This window comes from Bombyx mori, chromosome 23 (genome assembly GCF_030269925.1).
Source record: "Bombyx mori chromosome 23, ASM3026992v2".
Lineage (NCBI taxonomy): Eukaryota > Metazoa > Arthropoda > Insecta > Lepidoptera > Bombycidae > Bombyx > Bombyx mori.
In genome coordinates this window covers 12,629,549-12,647,020 of record NC_085129.1, presented here as the reverse complement: position 1 = coordinate 12,647,020, position 17,472 = coordinate 12,629,549, and the positions used below count along the sequence as shown (strand labels likewise).

General features: G+C 35.5%; 1 protein-coding gene across 2 annotated transcripts in view; it reads left to right on the top strand.

Moving 5' to 3' along the window:
• LOC100174824 (fez1) overlaps positions 1–17,472 on the top strand; it is a 98,664-nt gene that overhangs the window by 39,360 nt on the left and 41,832 nt on the right. Inside the window, exon 1 of one of the 2 annotated variants that reach the window (XM_012695852.3) lies at positions 4,805–5,115. Within the exon in view, the coding sequence (XP_012551306.1) occupies positions 5,095–5,115 (21 nt within the window). The 5' untranslated portion in view covers positions 4,805–5,094. 2 annotated transcript variants of the gene reach the window in all.

Below are 17,472 nucleotides of genomic sequence, written 5' to 3'. Positions count from 1 at the left end.
CAAGCCTACCCTTGGCCTCGCATGCTTCGGATGAGTTCTGACCCATCTTAGGCTAGTTTTTTTATTATATTTTTTCCTACCTGTGCGTGTAGGTGAGCTCTCGGGGCTCAAGCTGGAGGTGTTGCTAACACTGGCCCTAGCAAGAGCAGTGCTTTGCAGAATCTACCATCAGATCGAAAATGCGACCCACTGAGAAGATCCGGCGAGAAACTCACTGGGCTGTGCCTGTCGGTTTTTTTTTTTTTTTTTTTATTTATTTTTTATTGCTTAGATGGGTGGACGAGCTCACAGCCCACCTGGTGTTAAGTGGTTACTGGAGCCCATAGACATCCACAACGTACATGCGCCACCCACCTTGAGATACAAGTTCTAAGGTCTCAAGTATAGTTACAACGGCTGCCCCACCCTTCAAACCGAAACGCATTACTGCTTCACGGCAGAAATAGGCAGGGTGGTGGTACCCACCCGCGCGGACTCACAAGAGGTCCTACCACCAGTAATTACGCAAATTATAATTTTACGGGTTTCATTTTTATTACACGATGTTATTCCTTCACCGTGGAAGTCAATCGTGAACATTTGTTGAGTACGTATTTCATTAGAAAAATTGGTACCCGCCTGCGGGATTCGAACGCCGGTGCATCGCTCAACACGAATGCACCGGACGTCTTATCCGTTAGGCCACGACGACTTTAATTTACTCGCTGAGTCCTTCGTCGCGAGCGACGGCTTCGGCGAGAACTGTGACCGGTGTTTGACCTATATGCGTTAATGGATCGGGTGGTACCGTAATGACGTGTTTAGGGCGACGTCGATTGTTTATCATTCGGTCCACAGGATCGGGTATGACTAAGGCTAGGACGAAGGTTGTTGAATGACAGAGTTTTAGCCGATTTAAATCCGACGTGCCCCGCCCACCGCTCCAGTTGCGTAAACGAAAAACCGTCAACAACTGTTACGAATACATCTCCTTTTTCGGGAATAATTTCGATACACCTTTTAAGACTTGAATTTAGCACTTTATTCTTGTCAGAACATATATCTGAAAGAATTAGACTAATCGTACTAAACTAAGCAGTAAAATGTGAGGAGATCACTCGTTGCCACACCTTGAAAGTATAAAACAAAAATTTGTGTATTAATACATATGTACGAGTTTTTTTTTATTGCTTAGTTGTGTTGACGAGCTCACAGCCCACCTGGTGTTAAGTGGCTACCGGAGCCCATAGACATCTACAACGTAAAAGCGCCACCCACCTTGAGATGTAAGTTCTAAGGTCTCAGTATAGTTACATACATGATTGACTAATACTTAAATATTGGTTGATACGGCAATGTCAGAAATGATGTTTAGACATTCAAGGGAATCGGTCCGCCGGCTTCTATCAAAATTTCTAAGCTTTGATATTTTGATATGAATCATTTTGTTTGCGATTTTTAAATATATCATTATGATGTTGTACCTACTAACAAATTTTTCTCGTTTTTGTTATATTAATCACGTCATGTCAACGTTCGAATTTTACCTAATCGTGTTATTAAAACCTCCGTTTTAATGCCAGAAATTACTACATTCGTTTTTTAAAGGATTTTATGACCTGGTAACTAAGACCTTTAGGTCAAGTCTTATTTTAATTATAATGAACATTCACTCCTTGCGTTCCCGCCAAAAAGTCACTAAATTCGTTTAAGCAAACTATAACCTCAAAAGCTAAGAACGTATCAGGTAACATTCTGTGTGAAGGTAGAAGTTAAAACAATGGCATTTGGGTTATTTGCACGTAAGACATTACATTGGAGCTGTATAACAGATGATCTAACGGAATATGGGCTGTTTACAATGATCGTTACTAAGAGAACTGTAGATTAGTAATTGATTTGAACCTGTATGGGAATACGATCTTCTCCAGTTTACGGCCCATGAATCATATTACTGTGCGATTCGATTTTAAGCATAAAAATCCAAATCAGACTGCCTCAGCATTGATTCGTATTTATTTAAAATTTAATTACTAAAATTTTTAATTACTACAATTTTTAATTATTAAAATTAAAAACGTAGATTTTACTTTTACCTGAGTTGGTATTTATTAGGCACTTTAAACTAAAGTTTTACGATCCGCATTTTTCTTATTAACTCATCTCGGCAGATCGATATAATATTTAGTGGGAGGATTAAGTTAAAATATGGTGATCGTGCATCAATTTCTCGCTTCCTACTACTATTATCTAGGAAGGATAACGGGGCGTTAACACTAAAAGCTACATGAAATTTGGTTACCTTTTTCATTTCATCTTGTTAAATGTATAGATACGATACAAGATACGCTACAAAAACCACTTAGTATTGAGCCACGATTTGAAAAACAGTGTATCATTATATTGAACGTGTATATTTGATAGGTAAATTTTTAAATATGTTTTTTTATTTTATTGCATAGATGGATGGACGAGCTCACAGCCCACCTTAAGTGGTTACCGGAGCCCATAGACATCTACAACGTAAATGCCACCACCCTCCTTGAGATATAAGTTCTAAGGTCTCAGTATAGTTACAATGGCTGTCCCACCCTTCAAACTGAAACGCATTACTGCTTCATGGCAGAAATAGGCAGGGCGGTGGTACCTACGCGTGCAGAATCACAAGAGGTCCTACCACCCGTAAATATCCCGACAAACCTTAAAAGTCCCAATTAATTAACGATACGTGTTCGTTTAAATTTCATTTTCAAGTTAATTTAAAAATAATCATTTACATATAATATTTAGATCCCAATTTATTTCAAATATTTTACCGAATATTACACATGACGACTGAACAGTTAACACGTAACAGTTAGATTATAAAATAAAACCATTGCGAATACACAAAAAAAAAAGTAATCGAAATAATAGCTCCAATAACGTTCTCATCGTAACAAGCGAACGTTTCGATTGAAAGTTTGAAAAACCAAAGCAATTTTTATAATCCAATTTGTTTCTCATAAAACCCGTTGGCCGATCTATCGGCACCGAAATTCGCACATAGTCTATAATTTAAGAGACGGCTGTGCACCGAATAACTACCGCAAGGAACCGCAGGCAACTCTGAACCGGTAGGGCTGACGAATACCTAGTTTAAAATTACTGATTTGGTTATTTATTACATTTATTTTTTACCTTCATACACGAATTCGTACCAATATTATATATTTTCATATTTTATTTATAAACATATTTTATTTTATAAATTAATATTAGAAATGTGAAAGTGTGTGTGTTTGTGTTTGCGCTTAATTCACGTCGAAACAAAGCAAAGAAATGGCATGTCCGTGGCAAAGTGATAGAATTATGCAAGGACATTGACATAAGCTATATTATATCCCGAAAAAAAATTTCATTCTCTCGCGAAACTACACTAAACTGTTCGTTGCCCACGCGGGCGAAGCCGTGGTTAACATTATTATATAATGATGCAATGTATTATCTTAAAGCAGTAATAAATCCAAAAAGTACGAAATAAATAGTAAGCAATAGTAGTTTCACATATTTATAATAATCACATTACGATATTAATGATCGGTTATGTTTCGAATTACGATATTGGATATACGAAATGAATAATAGATATTAAAAGTAACTAGATGCTAAAATTTTGTATATTTATATTTCAGTACCAGAATGAACTGAAGCACCTTTGTAATTCGAAATTTGATGTAACGGAAATGACACTCGAAAAGCAAAACCATACATATTTTATCTATAGGATTTAAGCCTGCGAATGAATGAGCTAGAATACTTCCGAAGGTTTCACTTTCACCATAAATTAATTGCCACATGAGATTTTTGGTGTCCATGTCACTAATAATATTTTAAGCGTATGAAACATGTCGTTTAAGCGTATGTTATGTACATGTGCAAAAAATTTGCCGACTTTCAACACGATGTTACGTTAATTTGATTTTAAATTTTATTTAAAGTTTAAATCATGACACTTGATAATGAATAATTTAATGACGTTACCATAAAATATTCGTATCCTAAAATATTGTTACAATATTGCTGTTGAATATTTTTATATTTAAATTTACTTATAATTATACTTTTTTTTTTAATTACATTTACTTATAGTTATAATTATATTTACTACTTTACTCATATGACTTTTTATACATTGTTTTTAAGATCACGGAACTTTGTAGAGCGAAGACTTTTTGGAATGTTGTGTTTTGATTGTTCATTTGATGTCAACCCTACGCTATACCGGTTCCGTGACAATATGAATGATCACTGTCGACGAACTCCGATGTCTGTCTGTCATCTGCAAAAACATTTGGACGGGCCACTTTAAACTCGATAGAACCGAATCGATACAGCGAGCCTTGCACTTTTTGCTTGCGTCCAGACACCGACATCTGGAGAATATTTCATTGTTGTCAATTTTTTGCAACACCCAAAACAGCGGTAGGCAGCGGCTTGGCTCTGCCCCTGGCATTGCTGAAGTCCATGGGCGACGGTAACCACTCACCATCAGGTGGGCCGTATGCTCGTCTGCCTACAAGGGCAATAAAAAAAAAAAAAAAAAAAAAAAACAGTCTTAAGCTTACTTAATTCAAAATAAATGTAATTTCCTATAGTCTGTTCGAAATCATTAAGACGAACTCGGATACAAAATGCACTGCGGTTCTACAAGATGGCCAACTAACACGATTTGTGTCGAACTTGTTGTATTGTAGGTTTTTAGGATGGAGAAATTTATACTGCATATAGGGTCACGATGATCGATGACCTCCGAACTCGAATGGTTCATTGAGCACAGCAAGCAGCTGAGCGCTGTGAGTCCATTCAGCCGTATGACGCTATCGCTGCGCCCGTCAGTGTCGCTCTCAAACACAGATCGCGTTGCACGCGCCGCGTAATCCGAGCAATTTAAGAATTCGTTATTTACAATTTTATAAAGCGCGGGAAACTTTACGTTTATAGAAGAAACATTTTTTTTTTGTCTTATCTGCGAACATTGACAATTGTGTTTTATAAATTGAAAATTGAATGTGAAATGCAGCAATGTTCTGTTAGATTGTGATCGCCCTACATAGTGATAAACATTGTTATAAGATGACGTCTGTTTACAACGAGGTGAGTTACAATATTTTAAACTGACAGACTTAGTTTTGCCGAGTAATTTTATGATAGTTTCCGACATAATCTATGTGGTTTGAAAATATTTATAGTAAAGAAATAAGAGACCAATATACGTATAAATTCAAAAAGGAATTGTTTTTAAATTATAAAATTATTATTAAAATTCATTCGTAGGCTTATTTTTGCATCCGAATATTTTCTATAAGTTTTATCTATACACTTTAATATATTACACAGACGTAGGTATGTTATCAAATTATCAACACAAACAGAGCTTGAGCCCAAAGTAATATTTCTCATGCTTAACAGTTAGTTCACTAGCCGAGTCAATATTTGATTTTGTAACCGTTCGTTTCCAGCCAACGACAACATCAACAATATTATTAACGAAGCAATCTTTGATAATCCATGCCCGCAATACCGCATTTTGCTGAGATTTTCAAAATTCAAAATGGTTCCGCATATTACGATTTACGTTAGGTGCGCAGTTTACTCATCTAAGCCTATACACATATTTCATTTCGCAATGTAAAACTGTTATTATTCTAAAGAACTTCTTTGAAAATAAACACTCGTAATTCCAAATTAGGGTTAGAATGCATTACTAAAAAGAGAATACAATGTCATCTAACAAGATGGTTGTCAAACGTTAAGTAACTATGGTATGGTGTTATTACAACAACCACAGAATAGATTGGGACGTGTTTGTAACATTTAAGACTAATGCGACAAAATAAAACCGTAAACTTTTTATATAGTCTGATTCGCTAAACGTTTCGAACCAGACTTTTATAGTAAAATAATTAATTAATGTTTTAGTTATAAAATAAATCTATATAAAGCTCCGAGGCTTAAGATCCACAACGATGTCAATATACTCACTAAGCTTATCGATGAGTCAGAGAATGTCAATTAAGTAATCATAATTTATTGTTTAACAATATTCTTTAGTATTTCACCTGGAAGAGATCGAGTTATATCATAAGATTCATCAACTTTTGTATTTAATGGAATGGAATGAAATCGAAACTAAATAAAGGTTTTTGCACAATGGTTTTGATATTTTACTACGTTTAATATACGCGTGTATACACACACACACACACACAAATATACACCCAACAACACATATACTTCTCATTTTGTTTTATTTGATGTCTGTTACAACTTCTCCTAATCCTATTCGCGTTTGAACATACATATATTGTTATTATGTATCTGTTAATTGATAAAATTGTTAAATTCATTCATACCGAAACGCCTAAACGCTAATGGTCGTGAAATTAATAAGGATGCCATTAATTAACATTGCGAATGCCTCGCGAATATCTTAATTAGGAGCCTCCTCGTTTTGACTGATTATCATAATTAATTATCTTCTAGATTTCATTGTATTTTTATATGATTTCTGGTTTTCTTTGATGAGTTTAAGTTTTTATTTCTACAAATATTTGCTTAATTTAATGGCTTTTGATTTTAACGACATATCGAATGGCTTTTAAAACGTAGAACACGGGAATTAATGCAATATTTACTTTGATAATTTCACGACTTTAAAACGTCGCGATTTAAAAAAAATAATGATTTGTAACTTCGTAAAATTTATGGTTTGGATAATCGATTCGTTTTTATTGTTAAACGGAAAAGAATAAAAGCGTATAAAATGTTGGGCTAATTAGAAGAGTATAAAGTAGAAGAGTTTATTACTGGTGGTAGGACCTCTTGTGAGTCCGCGCGAGTAGGTTACCACCACCCTGCCTATTTCTGCCGTGAAGTAGTAATGCGCTTCGGTTTGAAGGGTGGGGCAGCTGTTGTAATTATACTTGAGACCTTAGAACTTATATCTCAAGGTGGGTGGTGGCATTTACGTTCTAGACGTTTATGTGCTCCAGTAACCACTTAACACCTGGTGGGCTGTGAGCTCGTCCACCCATCTAATCAATAATATATTTATAGATACTAACTATGAAATCATCGTATTTCGGTTTATACAATTGAAGTCGGCTGCCGTTTCACGATAAACAATTTTTGTATCGGTAAAGTTAAACAATAATAAATAAATAAAACTTTTTATAGAAAAAAGTAATTCTATCATACAAATAAACATCACTACAATAATCCCATACTGATTTTATACTAGGTTTTTTACCGACATTTACGACCATTAAAAAATAACAGATAAAAATATATATACATACTTCATCCCTGGTTCTTTAACCCATAGACGCAGCCCACTGCGTTTCTCGCCGGACCTCCTCAGTGGGTCGCGTTTACGATCAGGTGGTAGATTCAGCGAAGCACTGCTGCTAGGGCCAGTATTAGCAACACTCCGGTTTGAGCCCCGTGAGCTCACCTACATGTTAGGGCGAAGCTGAAATAGCCTCTCAAGGCTATCACATAGGTAAAAAAAAAAAAAAAAAACCTAGTTCTGTTCGTTAGAATTTAAAGAGCTTCAATACGATTGTAATGCTATTTCTTGCGTTATTGATAGCGCTTTTATGTATTTATTTATTTATTTATAACTTCATATACTAGAAAGTATAAAGGCGGACTTAATGCCATAGGCATTCTCTAACAGTCTACCTTAGGGGAGTGCAGAGATGAACCTTGGTAGGTGTAGTGTGAAGGTGATATTACTGAAACATATGTGTATATATAATATATTTTATGTTTTATGATAAGTAGTTTATGTACATAAAATTCAAGACCGTAATAAGAATTATACTCGTAGCTAATACAATCAAAGTTGTATTTTCAAACGTGCGGCTTACGGATCCCCGTGATTCGTCCACAAATTCAAGAGAACGTTTTTTTTATATCTCCCCTATCTACGCTGCGTGTAAGCACACCCGAATTATCTAATGTCTCTCACCACACGACATGTGTGCCTAATATATCTGGGCTTCGTTTCCGATGTTTATTCAAAACGGTTTGCAATTGAATACGATCCGATCATCTGAATGATAAAACACGAACAAACATAAAGAAATCAAACCACCAATATTTCTTTTTAATATCAATAATTATTCGATGTTTATTAGGTATGTCATTTTTTAAGGTGAACTTTGGCCAATAGATTATTTTTGGTCGTGTCTGCCTTGACGGTTGAAAGTCAAGTGCATTGGCAGATTACGTGCTCATGTGACTTGTGACCCGGTCCGATGCGTGGTTCTCGTGCAAGAGGTCACAGACACGTGATCGGATAAATATCACACGTATCTTTGAAATATTGTAAGGAGTTTTGGTTTTTTTTTGAAAAACATGCAAGAAGTACTTTGAAATAAGTGCGATTTCACTTATCAAATCAAAAGCAGAAATTTTAATACTTTTCCTTGTATTCAAGTAAAAAGATTGTAACATATTATGTATGTTACAAATTTTGAACACACAAACCCACTCAGGCAGGCGACACATTACAAATATGTATTAATAAATATTGAGAAAAATAAAAGGTATTTTTTATTTATTTATTTATTTATAACTTCTTATACTAGAAAGTATAAAGGCGGACTTAATTAATGCCTTAGGCATTCTCTAACAGTCTACCTTAGGGGAGTGCAGAGATGTAGCTTGGTAGGTGTAGTGTGAAGGTGATATTACTTAAACATATGTGTATTTATTTACGTTTTCAATGAAACACAATTTTCGAACTTCACGAATGAATTAATACTTCAATAACAGAATTGCTTTCACAACTTTCAAATGGTTTGATAACGCGTGTGCTGTACATTTTATTTTCTATACAAAGTTCACTGACTTTCACTATCATTAATCTTATATTTTGACCATTATTTTCGTATCAGCGGTTGTTATAAGACGTGCCGTAAAGTACTGTACTAATCTCTTGCAAAATACGATTTCACTTGTATATTTATATGTTTGCGAAATGTTAAGAGAAAAAAATTAAATATAATTTACGAAACATTTTTTTGCTCAATAAATTACGGTTGCGAATATTGTGGTCCCATTAAAACGATTGTAGTTAACGAACGTATAGTTAATCCGTTGAATTTGTAACACAATTTGCGTGTTCTACTTGGATACTGAACTATTGGTTGTTTTAAAAAAAAACGATACGAAAATATAATTTAAAACTATTTTTACGTTTTCATATCGGGTATTTGTTTTGTCGTAATTTCTCACATAATTTACGAGACAAACTATATTACCATTACGTAACCCGAATATGAACTCGTTTAGTTTCGCATCGGATCTTCTCAGCGGGTAGCGATTGCGATCCGGTAGTAGATTCATTCGCGAAGCAGCTGCTCTTGAGTTGTTAGGTCTCCTTTGGAGGTACTCGGGTAGCTGTTAGCAAATCCCACCCTTCCTGGCTGAATCCGTGCTCACTCACCTGTCCTGGTGAATCTGGAAATTCCTCTGGGCCCCCAGTAATCCTTCAATCATAAAAAAAAACATTACCATTAGCATTACCAAACTAAATTAAGACACCGTTCTTAAGCGTTCTTTCTAAAGGATAAGATACCTACTCATATTTTATTAATATGAAAATCTACACTATTCTTGAAAATTACTGGATTTATCGTGTGCCGATACAAGTAGGTTACCGCCCGATCTATTTCTGTCCTGAACGAATACGAGTCTTTGACCTCATATCTCAAGGTGTCATTGTTTTCAACTTGTAATGTCTACGGGATCCAGTAAAAAAAAACTCAAGTAATGAGCAGCATCAGCGAAAATTGATTTTGGAAAATAACAATCGCAAGATTGTTAGTAATTTGAAAATAATATAATATTAAGACTAACAAGCTGTATAAATGTGAACTCACTAAGCCATTAAGCTAATAACAATAAGTACAGGTCCAAAAATGTCATAAATCCTATATAGTTAGTTCTAAAACAAACGGTTTCTTATTTAAAAGGACGTTAAAATGTTTATAAATTCTTAACGCGATCTCTCATTAACTTAATATGAATACATTTGACCCGTCTGGACATGGTGCCCATATGTTGGATGACGTCACCCGCATGACTCACCGCTCGCGTCGTCTGGTAACGATTTATATTCGAAATCTATTTAAATTTAGGGCGTTTCATGAGAACGTAACAAGTCTCGGGTGTATTTAAGTAAGTAGGTATGTAGTCGAAAATTAGCTCGAATTTATTGCGTCTGATGAAGCGTTACGTAGTTTGAATCACTATCTAACCAAGTATATGTGAGTCTAGGAGGTATTTTGTGTCGCATCACTATTCTCTGCTGTCTAAATCCAAACAATCTTTACGGCTCATGGCTTCCTTGAATTACTGTTACTAATTATATTACTAATTGTATTATGTTATTATATTGTTGAATTATGGTATGAAGGACATTTTATATCAGTGCCAAAGAGTGGAGTTCAATCCAGAATTAGACGGTATGTGTAAAACGTATATCTTGAAATACAACTTGGACAGTAACGGTGTTCTGTGCTTCTATTCTGGGTGACGCGATCGTAAAATTTTATCGATGGAAAAACCATTTCAAATAGCTACCCAAAAATTCATTCTGGCCTTGGAATTAGCTCCCCTCAACGGTGTTTCCCGAGCGCTATGACTCGTCCTTTTTCGAACGCGGCTTGTGGAGAGTACTTAACGGTAGACAGCGGCTTGGCCTGGCCCTGGCATTGCTGAAGTCATTGGGCGACGGTAACTACTCACCATCAAGTGGGCCGTATACTCGTCTGCCTGCAAGGACAATAAGATAAAACATTCTCATTAAGTTCAGTTTAGTTGCGAATCAAATAAACGCTGGTTTTGAAGATCACCATATCTGTAATTCCTAATACTTTTTGAGATGAAAGTCTAATTTTTCTATTAATCGATTCATCTCCCTTACCAAAAGTATCCCTCATATAATCAAGTGCCAAGAGTTTAAACTGTATTTTTATTAGAACATAATAACGTCGGTGATGATTTTAGTCGCCACCGGTAAAATTCGCAACATTAAAACGTTATAAATTTACAGTATATGACATCGATTAGACATTAAACTTCAATAAATCCTACTTCCTTTCTCCTGCTGATTGATATAACTGTAACATTATAAAATAAAATTAATATGGTTTTATTGCAAATATCCAATTTAATCGGATGTTTTTTTTTTTGTATAATGTAACATAGAAACCTCCATAAGTAGACGTTGAATTCATAGCCGGTTTGACAGCCGTGTCATATATAAATAAGAGCAATAGAGGCAACCAGGTTATCGGTATTTGTAACATTTGTAAATTTCTAATTATTATTGATATGTACCGGATGATCTGAAGCTGCTCTATAGCACAGATACATTGTGTGTTAAACATTTTGACATGAGAACAATAAAAAAATCGCGGACGAATTTAAAATATATTTATATAATATAATATAATAATAATATATAAGTGACGTAACGCGAGAGCGTCCATAGCTACGATAGTATTTAGTTATAGGCCTATATAATAATACTTTTGTATTATAATGTTATTGATCTAATCGTTACGATGAAGCAAACAAATATATCGATCTGGAAATTCTAATTCGCTATTGAATAATTAAGTCAGTCAGTCATAGGACAGATGTATGTAGCCCTCATTGATGGAAAGTATAGGGGCGATTTTAAACAATTCTTTTACTTGCTTAGAGGGTCAATAGAATAATGCATTCATCTTATTTGTTCAGGCCATTCTCCTTCCGGTTCCTGACACCGATAGCTTTGAAGTCGTGCTCTACGTCATCTAACCATTCAACCGTCTAAGAGACATCTGACCATCGAGTTATAGTATAACATTAACCAATTTTGATGAAAAACTAATTATAATAGTATACTAATTTCATTTTATCGTATTTTATTTTGCATGTATCACACTCGTCTTGATTTCGATAAAAAACTTTAAAAATTTGCACAGTTGCTATTGGCACATAAAGGAATAAGCTTCCTTCCTTAGGAAGCTCATAGACAGAAGTTAATGGTTTCTCGTTAGCTTTCTAACGCTATCTATATTTCGAACTGTTTTTAAATGTATATGCACAGCCAATTGTGAGCACTCGTGAGCACATCTGCTACACAAAAAAAAAGAACCAAAAAACAGTGAGTAACAACAAACTTGTCTAGATAACTCGTTAACAATGCTTTCGCTTATGTCGAATGACTATTGAATTAAAGACAATAAAACCATGATAATGGTACTAAGATTAGCATTATGGAACTACGCCAGGTACACGAACTGAATTTCCTCTCTAAATTGCAAATTATCCAGCCATTGTTCGGCCTTTGTACAATAACACCAATAAATAAATCTTTGTATTTTATTTAATCGAAACGTATTTTGAATGAAAATAAGCGTTCTAGTAAGTCGTCGTGGCCTAAAGGATAAGACGTCCGGTGTATTCGTGTGGTAGCGATGCACCGTTGTTGGAATCCCTCAGGCGGGTACCAATTTTTCTAATGAAATACGTACTTTACAAATGTTCACGATTGACTTCCACAGTGAAGGAATAACATCGTGTAATAAAAATCAAACCCGCAAAATTATAATTTGCATAATTACTGGAGGTCTTGTGAGTCCGCGTGGGTAGGTACCACCACCCTGCCTTTTTCTGCCGTAATGCGTTTCTTACGTTGTACTGTCAAAAACTGAGATCTTACAACTCATGTCTCAAGGTGGGTGGCGGCATTTACGTTGTAGATATCTATCTATAGGCTTCGGTAACCACTTAACACCAGGTGGGCTGTGAGCTCATCTACTCATCTAAGCAATAAAAAAAAATTAGTAATTTAACTTTTAGCAGGTGCTGGAAACTCATTTACACATATTTTGCGCACAAACATCGGGTACGAAGTGTCCAGTATCGAAGCTGCGACCTCTTCACCTAGAGGCATTTTTATTTTGGTGCCGTTACTTCATTATTTATGCCCAGTCGGCATAACGTTACTTAACTTCTCACAGAAACCGCAAAACGTTGCGTACGCATTCACTCGTTGACTGTCAGTGTTGTTTGGCTTGCAGGTTGATTTTTGGCCTCTATACTTTAGGCAATAGAAAAAGTTTCATTATAACAATTAAAATGTAGTGGTATTGGTAAAAGATCTAAACTAAATCTAAATGAAATTGCTTTATATCGTTGACCTCAGGCCAAAGTGATAACAGAATATCCAGATATAGGGCCTATCAAACAGTGTTAATGGTTTCTCAAGTCTTTCTATCTCAGCGCCTTAGAGCTTGTCGACGTTTTTATAATTTTCCTCATCCAGATTTCTGATCTGATCCCTAGTATATTCTCACCATATTTCCTTCAAGCTCCCACTACATTCTAAGCTGACCTGGTAATCCAAGGCTAACTATTCACGTTATTCTGGCGCCAATCGTTAATTTCATAATGAATCAAAAACGTTGCTGTTATACGCACAATGGAACAACAATGTAATGGAATTGAAAAGCATCCGTCGACATTTTTATCACAATACCTAAATCTCCCCATAAGAATTTCTATGTCAAAAGATCATGCTTCACAAATCGCATTGTCTTGGAATTCTTTAGTTTTTTGCTCAGCCGTTCGTCCTTTCGTCACGGAATCCGACTCCACGAGGTCGAGAGGCCTTTGAATAGCGAAATGTATTTTTTTATTTGAACTGCTCAATTTATTAATAAGTATTTTATTTCCCCTAAATGTTAAATCATGAAACATGAGCTCTGAAAACGGAAACGTTCAATTGTCTGTCATAAAATACGAAAGTCTACCGGAACCCCTTATTTATGTCTATTGATAAGTCGATTCGTTTTATTTTTATTAGCTTGTGGTAGATAAATGTATGCTTCATCTCCTCTGCACCAGTGCTTAGCGTTGTCTTTCTAATGTATATGAATAGAATAATTGTAAGTTAATAAATAAATAACGATATCGTCTATAGATTTAGACCGTAGATTGAATTAGATTCTAATAAACGAAATAAGTTCATTCCACTCGGTGCCTCAAACATAAATCATGGGAACGTTTCTTACGATACCAAACCGATGGCTTCCGCAAATCGTGCCTCCAATTAACTTTGAGCTGTAGAGAGACCAAGTACGGGATGATTACTGTGATTATGTTCATTGTAAAACTAAGAAGGTGGCAAAAAACCGTCGTAAGAAATGAAACCTGCAGTTAATAATTCGAGCAGAAACTTGAGTGAGTCATCGAAAGCTTCAAAATAGCCTTGAGATTTTTATGGTACAATGAATCTACATTTGATCCGAAATGACGGGTGATGTTTAACGAATTCCTTTCTTCAAACATCGTTTAATAATAAACAGATTTTGAAATCGTCGTGGCCTAACAGACAAGATGTCCGATGCATTCGTATGTAGCGATGCACCGGTGTTAGAACCCTGCCGGCAGATACTAATTTTTCCAACGAAATACGTATTTAACAAATGTTCACGATTGACTTCCACGACGAAGGAATAATATCGAAAAACAAACCTGCTAAATTATAATTTGCGTAATTACTTACTGGTGGTAGGAAGTCTTGTGAGTCCGCACGGGTAGGTACTACCACCACCCTGCCTATTTCAGTCGCGAACCAGTAATGCTTTTCGGTTTGAAGGGCGGGGCAGCCGTTGTACTGTTAAAAGTGAGATCTTAGAACTCATGTTTCAAGGTGGGTGGCGGAATGTACGTTGTAGTCTAATCTAGTTTCGTCCACCCATCTAGACTAATAAAAAATATATCACCAAAATTTAAAGCATGTAGAGGAATCATTTGATTATATTTAACTAACAGTAACCACTTATTTTCAATGAGAAACTTTTAGGAAGAAGTATCCGGCAGTTCGTCGTTCATAAAATAATAAAGATCAATAGATTACATAGTCATGAAGATGCAAGGTCAACGTGCGGTAGGCAGCGGCTTGGCTCTGCCCTTGGCATTGCTGAAGTCCATGGGCGACGGTAACCACTCACCATCAGGTGGGCCGTATGCTCGTCTGCCTACAAAGGCAATAAAAAAAAAGACTAAAACACAACTAGTCTATGCCTAATCCCCTAAATATTTCATTCTCATTTCATTCATCACTCTGATCGCAAAGGCTTTGTGCAATCCAAAACAGAATTATTGTATTTTTCGGTTTGCGACCCTGACTTTATAATTATCCATATTGTTGCACAAGGTAATACCTTAATGGGAAGAGTCTTGTTATTAGAATCGTGGGAGTATCCTATTGCTTTTTGACTGATGTTAAAGTCGAAACGATTTTTTTAATTCAGATGTGCTTATTGTGTTATTGTGTGATGCAATAAAAAGCATTAAGTGAATAAAAACTGTCATCTTATCTATATATTTATAATTCTACTGTACGTGTATAAGTCACTGAACTCCTCCTAAGCGGCTAAACCAATTTTCATTAATTTTTTTGTATGCGTTTGGGAGGCGCCCTGGATGGTTTAGATTTACAAATCAACCCGGCAGATAGCGCTGCAGTCGGTATCTAAGTTATTTATTTATCTATACTGCAACTAAGCGGCTGGATCGACCTGAATGAATTTTTGTGTATGCATTCATTCATTCATTTCATTCATTTTGTGTATGCAAGACAACGTCAGTGGGGTCCGCTAGTATTTATATAAAACAAAAAAAACTGCGTTTGATTTTTTGTGGGAAAACTAATAAAATGACCTCGGATCTCTTATTAGGTGGTTCGGGATCATCGTTCTACCGGAACAACGCCCACAAGATTCTTATTCGGTGATGCTGCAGATATTTTTATTGCTGTCCTAAAAAAATCAAAGTTATTAGCATAAACATACAACGGCTATTGGTGCTCGGTTATGATAACTAGCAGTCTCGCAGTGATCGAAATTCAACGATAATCATCCTAAAGAAGCTTCAGATTAATTTTGTTGATTACATTTTCTCATTAGATTCAAATTATTATTTTGAATATCGAATCCAGAAAAAAAAATAAGTATCACCAATGTTTACCAAATAAAAAAGGTTTGAACAGATTAAGGAACAGAAGAAATAATGATAGCATTATTTAACTGTCTTTGCCTATTTATATTAAATAGAGAACAACTATTTCAAATTCTGAAGCTCCAACGTGTTTCAATTCAAGCCTCCTTTTAATTTATTTATTAATTATTCGATATCATAAATGAAATGTTGTAAATTTTGTATTTTATGTAGCACATTATATTATATGCTAAGAATCCATGTAAAAATTTATGACCGTTTAATGACACGTTAACAATCAATTTCGTATTTGCCTCCATAAAGGAGTGATTTTAAACACTGATTTCAAAACGGTTTAATGTATATCTTGTTTGTTATCTCTATCAGCAATTTCCGTTTTGTAAATATTAGGTTTTTACTTAAGTAGTTGCCGTTTGATATACAAAAAGTTAAATTCCTATATGTATATATATACTACTACTACCAAGAAATTGTCCAAACTTTGGAAAAAGTAGAAGTCTTTCCGCGCAAGGTCTGACGAGTACGATGGATGACGCAAAGCTTTCAACTTCAGCTGTGGCAGCTTAGAGTTGGTTTGCCATATTGTGGTGTGGTCTGGTCACCATAGATTAGAAGAGTTGAAATAATACGTCCATTTAGTTTGAAGGTTCAGTTTATTGTGTCAAAAGGTATAATTAGTTACAAGACAGTAGTGCTGAAGAAGCACTTTAAATAGGCCTGTTTACATACCTGAATGGTTACACACTACAATAAGAGGTCGAACGTTGTCCAAATGTTGTCCAAATTACCATACTGGTCGTATGGTAAAACGGCAAATTCATAGGTAAAGACATATTATAATTGAAAAGCTTATTATCAGCTCTTTCTTTTTTCATGTACGTCTCTAAGTGAAGCATAAGTTTTCCTACCTATTCTAGTAACTTCGAGGGGTTATTCTAGATTCACCGAGCTAGTAGTTGAGCTCACGGGGCTCAAACCGGGGGTGTTGCTAACACTGGCCCTAGCAAAAGCAGTGCTTCGCAGAATCTACCACCGGATCGGAAACGCGACTCACTGAGAAGATCCGGCGAGAAACTCAGTGGACAGTGTCTATGGGTTAATTTACTCATCGAGCCCTTCGTCGCAAGCGAGGTGCTTGAGGTGCCTAAAAGCACCGTTAATGGATCGGGAGGATCCGTAATGATAAAGCATAAGAGTACCAGAACATTACCTTGAAAAGTTATTAAGTTACATCATCAATTAAACAAAAAATTAAGATCATCAGATCAGTTAATGCGATACGATTCATTAGAACAATAGCCTTAAATAATCACGACTACTTTCCATTTGACCTTTATCGGAACCGAACAAAAGTGGAAATAGACCAAGGCCGGCCACCGGTGGCGGATTTTGATCCGACGGTCACGAACTTAGTCTAATCTA